The sequence below is a fragment of the Actinia tenebrosa genome, unplaced genomic scaffold (genome assembly GCF_029948245.1).
Source record: "Actinia tenebrosa isolate PJP-AT-01 unplaced genomic scaffold, QUT_ActTen_1.0 PGA_scaffold16__25_contigs__length_10494907, whole genome shotgun sequence".
NCBI lineage: Eukaryota > Metazoa > Cnidaria > Anthozoa > Actiniaria > Actiniidae > Actinia > Actinia tenebrosa.
Genome location: NW_028292576.1, coordinates 4,547,183 through 4,561,936, shown reverse-complemented (window position 1 = coordinate 4,561,936; position 14,754 = coordinate 4,547,183). Strand labels below are relative to the sequence as shown.

The following is a 14,754-nucleotide window of genomic DNA, read 5'->3' as shown; positions in this document are numbered from 1 at the left end:
CTCTGTCCCCGCATCCACCTGCAGCAGCTTAGGCCATTTCAAAACGCGCTTATAAATCCTACCTAGGGCTTCTGCGACTTCCCCAGAATCCTTGCTGGTTATGGGTTCTGCGTCCTTGTATCTGCTTGCGATATCGACTACGGTCAAAGCGTATCTATAGGTCTTTTTTCTCACCTTATCGTGTGGCAAGAAAAGCAAATCCGCCTGATGAACTTCATTGGGGGCATTTACGGTAAAGCTGAGCATGGGAATTTAGTTGGGCACGGGAAGATAAACCTGCCAGAGGGTTTGTTTTTTTAACCAGTTCTTAGCCGTTTCTTCTGATACCCTGGCCGCGGTCGCGAGTTTCTTGATAGCCGACGCCCCTCTCCAATAGCCTTCAGGCCCATAGTAAATCCTCTTGAGTTTGTCCTCTACGCGGCCCATTATATGAATTCCAAAACAAGATTGATCTTACGTCCGTTAAAATCCACCGTCTTTCCGTCCACCTTAATGGGGATGTTTATGCTTTCTACCAAATTAGACAAATCATAGCACAAAGAAATGGGAGTGTATTCTACCAGGTCAAATGGATTACCTTTGGGTAGGAATTTGGACATAAGAGAAGACTTTTCTCCATTGTTGTAACTATGAACCAAGTCGCAATAGACTTCGTAAGAGGATGCGACTTTCCATTTTACGGGTATGGCCGCGTCGGTAATTGTCTTGCCCGAGGCACATAATAAAGATCCCAATGGGTCAAACTTTCCAAAAGTTACTGAATAGTTTGGCATATTATGTTTGAGGGTCATTTCGTCCGGCAATCCCGTGGTGAGAGTATAACCGCGCTTGGCGAGCTCCTTGGCAAGGGTGATTGGCGTGTAATGTCCATCGGGTAGCATTTCACCTTGATATTTGCCAGGCGCCTTAAGTACGGTGACCAAGGCATTGACTAAATTATACCAAGAATTGTACAAAGAACAACTAACCAGCCTAACCTTACGGGCTTTGATGGGGGGATTCAAATAAGTGGTAAAGTTATTTTTGTCGCTTTCCAAAAAGACAATCATATATATTAGACGCTCATACTTCGCGTCACTAAAGGCAGCTCAGACTAAATACGCCAAAGCTACGCCTTCTGCCAGTCCTGCAACTCCTACGAACACAGGGCGAAAATAAATATTTAAATATTGAGTAAAGGCATATTAAAGGTGTGGTAACGGAACCTTTACATACCTTTATTCAAAATGATTAAAGATTTTAAAGCCATGTATAGTTAGCTTTAAAACATATCAATTAAAGGTTAGTAGTGGAGGCTTTACTACTTTCATTTAATGGTATACTAAATGTATGTAATGGTACCTTGCATTACGTGAGTAAAGTATAATTAAACATATGTAAAGTTATCTTTATCATCCTTTAATCATTTTATTAAACATTGGTAAAGGGAACTTAAACTACCTTTAATTATCCATATTAAAGATAGTTAAAGGTACCTTTATCATTCTTTAATCACTTTATTTAAATATCGGTAAAGGGAACTTAATATACCTTTAATAAGCCATATAAATGATAGTTAAAGGCACCTTTATCATTCTTTATTCAATCCATAAACATTGATAAAGGGAACTTTAGGAACCTTAAATTATCTTTATAAATAACCCATAAATGTGCCCACCTTTTAGTTCCCAAATTAATTTTAATGAAGGTAACTAATTATCTTCATTCCTTGTTATAGATCATTAAAAGAAAAACAAAATTAAAATGCTCAGAATTTTCCTTCAATCGTACTGATTTTATTGAATCCATAATAACCTTAACTTACAATGAAAATATATGTTACTAAAAGATATATAAAAGATGCTATTTTTATGTAAAAATAGCCAAAAATGATTTTTACAATAAATATGTCTCATTCTCTATATCACAAAAAAATCATTAAATTTGTTTCAGCTATGAAATATATAGTAAGCTAATAATTGGGTATTGTTTCATTTCATTTTCTCTATCAAAGAGTATAATAGTTTTTGTTGATAAGGTAAGTAAAATCTCCCTATGATGTTAAAATTACTATACTAAATAGTTGATAATGTGGGTACTCCATGCATAGTCTCTATTTCAGAAATCAAGGTCGACCTATACAAATTTTACCACAAAAATGGTAATAATTATTTTAGTTACAACTTTAGTGTCTACCACTAAAGCACTATAATTGGTTATAAATATGAAATTCTATTGCAATAATTCATAATTCAATAATTCATTACAAACACATGATTTACCAAATAAATAGATGAGAAATTTAATAGAGGATAGTAGAGGAAAAGGTTCCATGCAAGACAGTGGCGTATAAACTCAAACTGAAATATTAAAAACTGATTCCTGTTACATTCATGCCCTAAAGAATTTTTAAGTTTTCTTACATTTCACAGGTAGAGTAGTTGACAAAATGAGCAGCCCTGTTGTATAACAGATGGACAATCACTCATAATATATTGTAATTACACACAACTAGGAAAATAAGGAGCTAAAACAGACAAGTTAAAAAGAGAGTTCTTGGACATTTGATCATATCATTGCATGGAATTTGTGCAATTTGGTAGGAGTAAGAGACATTGCTATTATTAAGAAAGAAGCCAAACAATGCACTACCTAATAAAACGTTGTAGCACATACTACAGACTGTTTTATATTGTGACATGAAACTGAATGGAGGTGAAACATGAAACATCTGCACACATGTTGACAAGTGCAAGAGATACAAATCAGAAATTAAGAAATGCTTTTATGATTAGGAATGTCACAAAATTATAATTATTACTGAAGGCAAGCCCAGTCTGGGCAATCGTTTGGCTTTTGTCTTCGAGAAGGATGTCCATTCCGCCTGGGAATAACTCTCCTTTTAACTAAATCAGGCAAAGAATCCTTATGATGTTTGTCAAGAGACTTCTTTGCCTTTTTTAGTTCCTGACTTTCCCAGTTTAGAGGTTTAACAATATATGCCACTGTCTTAAATGGTTCCTCTTCCTCTACCTCACTTTCTTCACTCGAAATATAGTCAGGGTGGAGGCAACTGGCTATTTTTGCCTTCTTCTCATTACTCCACTTCTTAGAGTCAAGGCTTTTAAGTCTTCTTCCCAGCTTCTATGAAAATAAAAACAAGGAAAACAAAAACCCAGATCAATACAAAATCGTTTATTATTTGATGAATCATTACTTGTGACATGGAAAAATGGACATACCTTTCTTATTCAAGGTTGAGGACACAGGCATCATACATTTAATATTTTTTGGGCCAAATTGGATAAGACATTATATTTATCCAAAGGTTTTTTGTTTTATTTAGCCATTTTGATTTGGCCAAACCTCCAAACTAATATATATCTACAACACAGACAAAAAATAATCACCCTAGGGTTCAGTCCATATGATTGCAAATCTAATACTAAGATATATGTAGGGATGCATTTATCTACCTCTTTCTTGCGATTCTGCCTTCTGCATGATCGAACATGCTCCTGGTTGTTACCCTTGGCCTTTCTTTTCGCACTTGCTCTCAATGATCGCATGTATGTTTTTAAAGCAACTAGAAAAAACAAATAGCATACATAGTATTAGTATTAGTTGTCATTCAATTTTATAAGTACAATTTTATAAAATAAAACCTCAATGCTCAGGGATTGCTTTGATCATGTTAATGGCAGTCCTATCCAATGACTTTTAATTACTTATTCATCTATTATGATCAATTAAGGCAGGACAATTCTAATTATGAAATTTGGGGAGGAAGGCACAAATTGCATTAAAAATAATTTTTGAAAACCCTATGCCACATCTGCAACATACTAATCATTTTAAGCCAATCAAAGTAAAGATATTCAATTCATGTTCCATAAAATTACATTTATCTTACCTTTCATCTGTAACACTGTCCAAGGACACTTTCCTTCCCCTCCATAAGAATGGTAAAGCTCATCCTTCACCTGATTGAATATGACTAAATTGTGATCTGAGTCTTGGCTAAAATAAAAAATAAATAAATAAAATAAAAAACACAGAAGATTCGTTCCAATCAATTTAAAAAAAACATTACTACTTATTTTTAACATCAGTGTCAATAGGTCAAAGAATAGCCTGAATGCAAAATAAGTGAATTTACCTTTCCTCCAAGTTTAGAGATAGGTTTTCGGGATCTGCTTTTGCCATCTTTTTTATTTGTTGTCGAAAGTCATTCTGCAGCAACGTGAAAAATGAATTAATTATTGATCAAGCTAGTCTCGTGGTATTTTAGGCGGGAAAATTCACCAACGGTTAGAATATAATTTTTAATACAAAGAGCGGGTTTGCTTGTTGATAAATTCTTTCTTACTACTATATATCAGTTATCAAATTTATTTCGCAGTAAATGCGCTTAAGGATGAATAATGATTATAATAACATTAGCAGGTTAAATAAAGCAAGCTGAAGGATCATCGAAGAACATTGTGTAAATTTGAATTTCAAATTATCTACGTTCAGTTTTGGCGCGCGAATGGTTAATTCTAAGATTTCTTCGAGGATTTTGTAAGAATCAAGAAAAAATGAACATCAACAGGGAATTACAGCTTAATTAGGTTTTCGGATTGCCTTTTCTCTTTTCCTAAGTACTTTTGGATTAAAAATAATTGCAGTAAGCATACCGGACAATGAGGTCACTAGAGCGCACGATGCAGAGGTCACCAGGGAGTTTAATTTTTAAAAAGATTTTTGTGTCTGTTGTTTTAAATATTAAAGATCGAAAAACTTTTAATACTTACGCTACACATCTTAGGGACTTTTGTAGGCCCTCCAATTTGGCGAACTCTTCTCGCAGCCGTCGCATTTATCGAACTTACTGTCGTCGCTAGCCCATCGACTTTCTTAGCTATGTTCTCTAGAACATCTTTCTCCTTACTCTTATCCTTGTGGATCTCCTCTCTCAAGAACTTCGTTTGGTTCACAACATCTTGAAGTAGGACAACGTAGTGATCGCTTAGAGAAATATCGGCCATTATTACACTTAACTCGTAATGTTAACTAACTAGCTTTTGAGATCAATGATCGCTTGGAAAGAGACCCTCTAAGTGTTTACACTGTAATTTATATAATTATATTTTGGCGCGAGAAGAGCTGTTCTCTTTGATTGGCTAATGTCGATACCCAAACAAATATTAACACGCTGGCCCACGTGGGGAACCTTATTATTGACTACACGCTTACTGGGTAAGTGAATCATTGTAATAACCAGTAAAAAATATGCTGCATGGGTCTATTTTTAATAATATTGCGAGAATAATATACTGTTATCCATTACCGAACATAAATGTATAAGCGATATGCATACCGCACGAAAGAAAGCAAGTTATCGCTGTGTATACCTCCCTGACAGTCTAAATAAGGGGAGACCCCTAATTTAGACTGTCAGGGAGGTATTGATAGCAAATCTATAGCACATGTTTACGCGCGCTAACATGATAGGTTACATGAAGAAGACTTGATTCTTACTTGTTGGGTTGGTTGTTGCCTTCGTACCTTCTCTACTATATATTTGAATTCAACTCATCTTATTTAGCAATCTTTTTGGTGAAGTAGTAGTGTTGTAAAACTGGCTGAAATGGCACATTTAAGCACAGTCTTTCACAAGGCGAGTGGCACACTTGCCATGAGTGAAATGCAACATGAACCTCGGCCATTGACGAATGCTAAACAAAGACGGCTTTCTCGTCCAAATACCATCGAAGAAATACGAGTTAAAAGACGAAAAAGAAAGCAAAAAAAGCGCAAGGAAGACAAACAGATGTCTAAGAAAGCGAAGAGAATGATGAAAGCACGAAAGCTGGAGTTGCAAAAGGAAAAAAATAAGGAATTAGAAGAGAAAGCTTTGTATGGCAAAGAGCAACGAAAGAGAGCATTATATTTTTGGAAAAAATGGCGGGAAGAGCGACGATTGGATAATAACGAATGCATGTGAGTCTCTTTTCCCTAGTATTACGTATTTTTATTTATTAAAGCAAAGTATTTTCTACATAAAGTTAGATTATTTAGGATAGAGAGCCTGCACGGTCATGATTCATGACTTCATGTTGGGGGCTTTTTCATTGTTTATAGGGAGAGGGGATCAATTTTATTCACGGAAAAAGGAAAACCAAAATGTTTTTTGTGCAGACTATTCAACTACATATATATGAAATAATGTAGTGTCCCCCTACCCTATAATAATTACCCCTTGGTGCGCGACCTTCAGAGTTCGAGGTACACGATTGGATCCTTAGAATCTCCACATCTGTTTCGACTTCTCTCTAATCCGTGTAGCTTCAGCTTTAAATACTCTTAAAACAGAGCACTGATGGAGAGAGGGGGTAAAGTGCGCACCGTCGGCTTCCATTGATAGCAGGTGAATTTCAACTGAAGGAACTACTGACGTTAAATATAGGTACTTTACCTTTTACCTTGGACACGGATAATATTATAAAGTAGCCAAGTTTCCATTTCATGTAAATAAGTTTATGAGTTTATGAGTTTTGGACAGCCTTGACAGTCTAAGGTCAAAATGGGGGCTTGGATTTGAAAATAAATTTAGTGGATATCAGCAAGATACAAGTGTTGTTGTTATATAGCTCCCTGGCCCCTCTCCCTGCATGATCCATTAACTTAAGAGTTGTAATATTAAAGAACTACAAAATGGGAAGGTTTTGCTTGCATGGGTACATGAATATTTTATTTAAAAACTTGGCCTGATTTAAAATAACTTAGTTTAATATCAAATCTGTATTATTGCTGATCAACATTCTGTCTTTATAGACAAATTCGTCAAATAGACCCAAACAATGTTAAGAGCTTGTCAAAAGAACTTATTCTTGGTGAAGGGAGATTTGGTACATGCAAGAAGGCATGTTACAGAGAGAGGATTGTTGCGGTGAAATATTTCAAGAAATCTGTAACACCCCAAATGGTTGAAAGAGAAGCCAATATGATAAATTCCTTTGATCATCCGGGTAAGTACACATAAGCACTTTTTATGAACTGTCTCTCACATTAACAAGTGCAGTGGATTGGTTTTCATTAACCCATGAAACAAAATGTACCAATTAAAGTGTAATAGTCAGAAAAAAGCAATACAAAGCAAAAGAATTAGAAGTTATTAAGGGCTAAAAATGCTAAAGTGTATTTTACAGGTTTATGAAAACAACTTTAATACACGCATCAAGAGTTCCATGCTACTGCTCTAAGCGCATGCTCAGGGGATTAAAAAGTGGAATAATATTTTGTAAAATATGCTATTTCTCGGTACGTTTGATTCAGAATTTGTTTAACGGTGGGTACACGATCTTGTATGTTTGATCAAAATTTAGCTTAAGAAAGACACAACTAAAATATAGCATATTTTACAAAATATTAATTATCAGCAGTAGCGTGGAACTCTTGATACGTGTTAAAAGGAAGGGTTTACTAAAATTAATTTCACTTAAGTTTTTATTTAATCTCCAAAATAGTCAATTGTCAATGGAAACAACCATCTTGCGGCTTGCATAGGTATTAGACATTTTAAAAAAATTCAGCTTTTTGACCGTAGTTTGATTTTTACAATAATTCATTATTATTAAGGCTCAGGTGTGTGTAAAATACAGACTTCATACGCTGGAAGAAAATAATAAATTTGTAAGCACCTCTTGCATACTATTTGAGGAAATAATTTTTTTGGAATTTTATGTAGTGCATTTCACACTTTCATAGTGCAATTTACATACATTTATGATAATCAGAGGCCTGAGAAACATATGTTTGGGTGTAAACTATTAATTGCTACTCAGTCAGGGGCAAAAGGCAATCAGTGATTGCAGGCAATTGCATGACTGAAAGGTGGGTAAAAGGGGGCAAGAGGATAAAAGCTTTGTGTTATATAAGCCCTGACTGCCAATATATTTTTTCAGGTTTGCCATTTGTGTTTGGCATTTCCAATAAGCCGAAACCATATTCAATGATTATTGAATTTTATGGTATTGATGTAAAAACCGTGACAGTAGCTGAAGGTGCAAAGACAAATTTATTGAAAGACCAAAAAACCTGGGCAGAAAGTCTTTGGCATTGTTCAAATGCCATTGCCTACCTACACCAAAAACTGTACATTCATTGTGATATCAAAGGTGACAATATTGTCTTCCATATAGTAGATGGAAAGTACTTCCCAATATTAATTGATTTTGGCAAGATGAAGAAGGTTAGTGATGCTAAAAAGTACACCCTCTCAACAAATGAGCAAGAAAAATACAGATTATACCACAAGCATATTGCACCAGAGGTAGTAAGGGGATTTCACCCTCAATCTACAGCAAGTGATGTATATGCTTTTGGACTTGTGATATCACTAGTGTGCCACTATACCAAGTATGAGGACTTGAGACTTCTAGCAGTGCAGTGTATTCATGGTACCCCACATAAAAGACCAGGGATACAAAATATAATTTCAAAGCTTTTTTCATTTTTTAATAATTAAATAATTATTATATACTAGCTATACAATGGTTTAAAATGGCATACCATGAAATATCCCACAAGTCATTTATAGTTTCTAGTATACAATCAAGCCTTTAGGCGAGTGTGGTATACAAAGAAAATACAAGTGCGAGTGGGTTACCCACAGTATATGCATCCTTGTTCTCAGTGCCTTCTCAGTGAAATTTTAATAAATTGTAAGGAGGCACTGGGGAATCCGAAAAGGATTGGTTTTATCATACTTAACAAAAACTTTTAACTAAAGAACTTATGACATATCTTTGTTCACCTCTGTCATTTGACACTGTAGTATAAGCACACTTTGAAGAAATTCTTTGTACTGGAAGAAATCTTGAAGGCCCCCCAGGAAGAGTATCATTCTTGCATGCAATGAGAAGAGGGTTTACATTGGCATAAATGGTATCATTTGATGAATGATACCAGGTCACACATGCAAAAATGTTCTTAAAGTAAACTCCGTCTAAAACTAGTGAATGAGTGAAAAAATAATCAACTGTTCCAAATGTTTGAGTGGAGGAATCTTGTGTGATACTACCATCATTTTTGGGCCAAGATGCAAGTATTCCAGTTGATCTACTGCTTCGATGAGCCGTTTTAGAACCAAATTCAAGGCCATAAATATTAATTGTGGCATACTTGTTTACTGATCTTCCAAGATTTTTGTGTGAAAGCTCTTTTTCAGGAAACATAATTTTATATACTTGTAAAAGAATAAGTATGTCATCATCAACAAAAAAAGCTTGCCTATAATTCTTAGGGATTGATATTGGTGCAATATTTAACCAATTAATGTTATGAAGTGGCAGCTTCAAATCCATCTCATAGTATTCAAGTCGAGCAACAAATGATTCACCTGTAAAATTACTTTGTTGTTCTTCTGAAAAAGCGTTAATTGATGTTACATTTCTGAACAAGGGCTCAAATTCCTCAGGCAAGGAAACATTATCAAGAAATCTAGACGTGCATAGCTTTCTCATTAATTGTAACTCCACAGATATGTTGTTCGTAACAATACTTCCAAGTATACCATTATATCGTTCAAAGCTAAAACACCAAAAGCTTTGAATAGGCCCGTAGTCAATGATTACTTCCTTGAGGTGACAATGAAGATGCATATTTGGTGTTGTAGCTTTGTTTCCATAAAGTGACTGGAATTCGTTACAGAATTTCAATAGTAGGCCATCTCCTTTTATTATGTCTGCTTCAGTGAGGATGGGTTTACAGACATACCTACAAGCTAAGGTGAAAGTCTGCCAGCACCTAAAATGGTCATCCCCAATTATATCTTTTAATGCAAAGAGGGAATAAAGAATTGTCCAGTTCTTCCACTGTTCGGCGGTGTATGTTCCATAATTAGCTGAAATATTCTTAGGTAGTCTTCCCAGATGGGGTGGAACATCCATTTCTTGTATTCGAGCATCAATTTTTCTTAATTGTGGAGCACTTAAAATACCTTCGTTAATCCAAAGTTTGAATACAAATTTAGCTGTACCAAGAAATAAATTGTGCATGGGATCTATGGCACAGAACCGTATTACATCGAAGTATTCAAGGTCCAATAACGAAGAATAAAATGATATGCCATATTTTTTTGAGAGCTCTTTAGCCTTGACTTTTGTTTTGCATTTTTTAATTTTTTTTGCATATTTTCTGTGATTTCTATTTGTTCTTTTTTCCCATTTCGTACGGTCAAATCCTGAATAATCTCTAGATTCTCCAAAAGAACCTGAAAATTTCTTTAAACATCTGGAGCAACCCAGCTCTGCAGAATGACCCTTCAATCCACATAACTTTCTTGCAGCAGGAATGTCAGAGGATGTACAGAGAACTGCAGCACGGAACTTAAGTGGTACACTAGTAATGCTATTGTTCATGAAGATTCCTGACCATAATGCATTTAGCTCTTCAACTGCTGGGTTTAAAAACTCATTCAATGTTTTAGGTTCATTTTTCATTGATGGAATTATACCTACCACAATGACATTTTCCCACTTAAATCTTTCTGATCTTGGTAAGTTTAAAAGAACAAGGTATAATACTCCAACCGAATAGTCCTTTCTTCGTTTCATTGGTTGAAAGAAATCAAAGTTTAACATAAGGCCATAATTTCTTGGGGCATCTAAAAAAGGTTTTCCATTGAATGTTTTGAAGTCTTTCCACAGTTGGCCATCATAGATGTCAGTCATTAGTGAATTACCAATATCCCTTTCTCTCCATTCTTCACATTTCTGAGGAAAACCAGCTTTCTTCAATAAATTTTCCAAAGGATTGATTATCCCATTATAGCAATAATAATGTATAGGAAAAAACTTGACATTATTGTTTTTTAGTGTGACCTTCTTTACAAGTGCGCTATCACACTGATGGGGTCGTCCTCTTAAATAGGTAATATTGGTGCAGTGCTTGCCAACTTGATGACCATGGACATCATATGTCAGACATTCATCATAATTGTAGCACTTTGTGCATTTTGGACAAACAATGAACTTTGTAAAGTTATCCCTGTCCAAGTTCAGATATTGCCGCACCATATACAATGAACAAGGAAATGCAGCAATGAGATCTGTTAGGAGTTCATTTGACATATGAAGGTTTAAGGCCTTGAAAAATTGAAGAAAAAATCTTAGCAACCATGTAAGACCATTATCACTTAGATGACAATAGCTTTGCCAAATTAGTAGAAAGTACAATAACCATTGTAATAAGGAATGGGCCAAGTGAAATCTTTTCTTTTTTCGTTTGGGCTCTGGCAAGGGGCTTGATGTCTCAATGTCTTGGTTGAGTAAGGATTCAGGGACATCATCCCAGAATTCATGAACATCTGAATCAGTGGATTCACGTTCATCATCACTGCTCTCTGTCTGCTCTAGGTCACTGTCAACATATGTTACTTGTTCAGCCTGAAAATCAAAATATGTATCAAATTAGTATGGATCAGAAATTAAAGCCATATACATATGCTAAGGCAGATTAGCGTAGCAGTTTAACAAGTGCAAACGCAAACGCAAGCAATGTTCACACGTACAACGCAAATGCAAGTAAATTAAGATACGCATGCGCAGTAGTGATTGTTTATAGTTCACACGTATTTTCCTTGCGTTTGCGTTGCTCGTGTGAACCACGTCTTGCGTTTGTGCTTGCGTTTGCGTTTTCTCCGGTTCACACGTTAAAAAACGCAAACGCAAACACAAACACAAGAAAATGGAAAATTTTCCATTCCTTGCGTTTGCGTTTGTGTTACTGTAGTTCACACGTAGTTTTCTTGCGTTTGCGCTCGTGTGAACCAGGCTTAAGAATGAATGGAACTATATCAACCTTACTCGCGCTAAATTTTAGTTATCTTATTTCTTAAGCGCGCGCATCTTAGTGTTATACGCCATATTATTCAAAATGTTTATCAAATGTTTATCTGTAATTTTGTAAGTGGAGTGAAGAGGATAAACGAAACTGGTTTCCAATTAAATTGTTATTGGGTTAGTGCGTAAAAGATTTTCATAAGGCATTTTGCCTCCAAATATCTATCAATGAGTCAACTATGTAATAATGTATCGATAAATAATTTTCAGTTGGTGAGAGCACAGACATTTAGAAAAAGCTTAATATCAATACGGAACATTTCATAAGATTTGTGTTAACATGTTCTATTATTTCAAATGAAATAAACTTTGCATTTAAAAACATTTTACTTTGACAGTTAATAATACTTTAGTCCCCTCCACTACAAAAGGATATTCCAAAATGATAAAGTATTCATAGTTTAATAAAAAAGGCGATTAATACTTACAGTCTCGGAATTCGTTTGATTTTGAACTTCTTGTGTTTGTAAATCTTGAATTTGATCTGTAAGCAAATATAAGCTTTAGTTTAAGGACGAAAATCCGGGTTATAGAAGGAAAAGAAATGATATGTCATACCTTGCAATAAAGATGTGGATATATGTGATAGATCGACAGATTCGCCATCAGAATCAGACGATGAAGTATCGTCTAGAACTCTATCGTGCTCACTCGTAGTAACAGCTGTTGCTTGTCTCGAAAACAGGTTCAAATGATGTCGTCTATATGTTGATTCGAAAACGTACTCATTGCAGTGAGAGCAATAGAGATATCCAGATGGAGGTTGATTCATATTGATCGCAGTTATATAATAGTTAAAAGGCCGGAAAACGTGTATACGAGTAAATTTGAAACCGTAGTTTTAGAATTCTGAAATGACTGAAGTATAGACCCGACGCGACGCTTGGAATGTTTTTCGTAGCATAGCAACCATAATCAACAAACGGTACCAATCCCTATCGGTCGTATAAAAATCAATCGTATGTATTTATCGTAGTTATTTGACTGCGCGATAAACAATAGGATAACATCAACTAAATAATCAAAAATATATAGTAACCGACACTTAAATTTCATGGTGAAATAATAATAAAAAGGATTGGGATAGAGAACGGAGAGGTGTTTGTGTATCAATTCCCATCTGGAACTCAGAATTGAGTGTGTACACTATTTCCATGTGGCACTATTTCGAGTCACTAGTACCATGCATGCCGAGCTAGAAGAAATTTTTATATTGAATTGACATAATTATTGAAACAAAATTAAACCCGGCTTTATTTACCTTTAAGATGACGCGTTAAATAACGTTAAAGGGAAATCCATATTTAGTCACCTTTAACACGGGGTATTAAAGTAAGTTAAATTGAAACATACCTTTACTCACCTTTAAGATGATGCGTTAAGTAACGTTAAAGGGAAATCCATATTTACTCACCTTTAACACGGGGTATTAAAGTAAGTTAAATTGAAACATACCTTTACTCACCTTTAAGATGATGCGTTAAGTAACGTTAAAGGAAATCCATATATATTCACCTTTATACTGTATGTTAAAGTAAATTAAAGTTAAGTGATACCTTTATTCACCTTTATAGCACTATTAAACGTCATTAAATACGGTTTTCATTTAATCACGTTTAAGTTGTTGCTTAAAGGTGTATAAGACACCTTTACAAACTTTAGTATCATGATAAAAGGCAAGTTAAGATAAATTTTCGCCCTGTGGAAGACCAACTCATTGTCTTTTTGTTTCTTAGAAGGCTGGTAGTAATTCTTAAACTGAGGCCTTTTTAACCCCGTCGATGCCGCGGGGTGCGCCTGCGCATAGAGCTTAAAGGCGTAGTCTGTGTTTTCAAAGTTCTTATCCGCCTGCATTTTGTCTTGGTAGTTCTTGTCCAACCAATCCCTGTAAGCTTGTCTTTTTTCATTCCAGGCTGCCACGTCCCTTTGATACTTTTCCAGCGCTAAGTCATGTCTCTTCCTTTCAGCGGCTAATTCTCCGCTGTGATCGCCTCTAACTAATCTATCCAAATATTGACCACCATAATTAGCTCCAGTGAATGCTAAAGCTGCAATGACTCCACCTGCGACCAAGGTAGCCATTTATACATTAGGGATGTACTTTTCCTTCTGTAGGTAATTCTTTGCCATGATAGCCCCGCCTACGGCAGCGGTCATCTTAGCAAAGTTAGCGAAGCTCTTGCTTGGGTCTTCAGTAAAGTCTTCTCTGAGCACTTTCTTACCTACCCAACCAATACCCGCAACAATGGAAGTAATGATAGCTGCCTCTTCAACAGTTTTCAATAACGCGGTTGACATTATATTACAGAGCGAGAAGGTTATTACTCCATCACGGGTATTTTGCTTCGGGGCTCCTGCGTCACATGTACGGGTTCTACTTTCGGCTTCGTTGCCCGCCATTGTAAGTAGAGGCTGCCTGCTGCTATAGCAACTCCCAACGCGCCAATGACGTACCCAGGATTAATAAAGGATTCCTCTTCTTTTTCCTCTGCCTTTTCTTCTTTTTTGGCTTTGTTCTTCCTGTTCATCTCTGCGAGCTTCTTGCCGGCAGCGACTCTGCCTGGAGATTTAGCCTTGGTAATCTTCTGCTCCTCTTGGGGCTGCTCCTCCGCCTTCGATTCAGCTTCACTCATTTATATCTAAGGACTTGAAGGACTTGATAAGTAACTTAATAGGATCTGAGCAAGTACTTGATAAGTACTTGAGGCGACCTGGGTAATTCCTGAGGATGACTTAAGTAGGTACTTGATCAGGTACCTCAGCAAGTGCCGCCTGGAAGACCTTTGCAACGTCTCTGTCCTTCTTGAAGTCCTTCCAAGACATCGTAAGTTCCTTCAAGTCGACATGCTGGGCTACGTGAAGTGCCGCGGAGGCGACTGCCATTAAC

The 14,754-nt window shown here is 35.9% G+C and overlaps 3 protein-coding genes across 3 annotated transcripts; 1 reads left to right on the top strand and 2 right to left on the bottom strand.

Moving 5' to 3' along the window:
• Positions 1-1,823: 1,823 nt before the first annotated feature.
• On the bottom strand, positions 1,824-4,350 carry LOC148910615 (uncharacterized). The gene is made up of 4 exons (XM_089031256.1): positions 4,139-4,350; positions 3,893-3,999; positions 3,456-3,565; positions 1,824-3,123 (listed from the first exon to the last, which is right to left on the bottom strand). Exons 1-4 carry the CDS (start codon positions 4,183-4,185, stop codon positions 2,797-2,799), a joined length of 591 nt encoding a protein of 196 aa, XP_088887382.1. The 5' UTR covers positions 4,186-4,350; the 3' UTR covers positions 1,824-2,796.
• Positions 4,351-5,611: 1,261 nt separating this feature from the next.
• LOC116298469 (tyrosine-protein kinase HCK) lies at positions 5,612-10,097 on the top strand. Its single transcript, XM_089031255.1, has 3 exons — positions 5,612-5,964; positions 6,799-6,992; positions 7,929-10,097. The coding sequence occupies exons 1-3, from the start codon at positions 5,612-5,614 to the stop codon at positions 8,489-8,491; spliced, it is 1,110 nt and encodes a 369-aa protein (XP_088887381.1). The 3' UTR covers positions 8,492-10,097.
• LOC148910614 (uncharacterized) lies at positions 8,733-12,639 on the bottom strand. The gene is made up of 3 exons (XM_089031438.1): positions 12,426-12,639; positions 12,296-12,351; positions 8,733-11,411 (listed from the first exon to the last, which is right to left on the bottom strand). The coding sequence occupies exons 1-3, from the start codon at positions 12,637-12,639 to the stop codon at positions 8,733-8,735; spliced, it is 2,949 nt and encodes a 982-aa protein (XP_088887564.1).
• Between the last annotated feature and the right edge of the window lie 2,115 nt (positions 12,640-14,754).

Bases quoted from the DNA above. Each gene is read 5' to 3' on its own strand.
- LOC148910615 (XM_089031256.1), bottom strand. From the start codon at position 4,185: ATGGCAAAAGCAGATCCCGAAAACCTATCTCTAAACTTGGAGGAAAG. The intron at 4,000-4,138 runs GTAAATTCACTT...TTTTTATTTTAG, and splicing joins TCTCTAAACTTGGAGGAAAG to CCAAGACTCAGATCACAATT. The intron at 3,124-3,455 runs GTAGATAAATGC...TTATTTTCATAG, and splicing joins GGCAGAATCGCAAGAAAGAG to AAGCTGGGAAGAAGACTTAA.
- LOC116298469 (XM_089031255.1), top strand. From the start codon at position 5,612: ATGGCACATTTAAGCACAGTCTTTCACAAGGCGAGTGGCACACTTGCC. The intron at 5,965-6,798 runs GTGAGTCTCTTT...CTGTCTTTATAG, and splicing joins TTGGATAATAACGAATGCAT to ACAAATTCGTCAAATAGACC. The intron at 6,993-7,928 runs GTAAGTACACAT...ATATTTTTTCAG, and splicing joins AAATTCCTTTGATCATCCGG to GTTTGCCATTTGTGTTTGGC.
- LOC148910614 (XM_089031438.1), bottom strand. From the start codon at position 12,639: ATGAATCAACCTCCATCTGGATATCTCTATTGCTCTCACTGCAATGAG. The intron at 12,352-12,425 runs GTATGACATATC...ATTTGCTTACAG, and splicing joins ATCCACATCTTTATTGCAAG to ATCAAATTCAAGATTTACAA. The intron at 11,412-12,295 runs GTAAGTATTAAT...TTTGATTTTCAG, and splicing joins ATCAAACGAATTCCGAGACT to GCTGAACAAGTAACATATGT.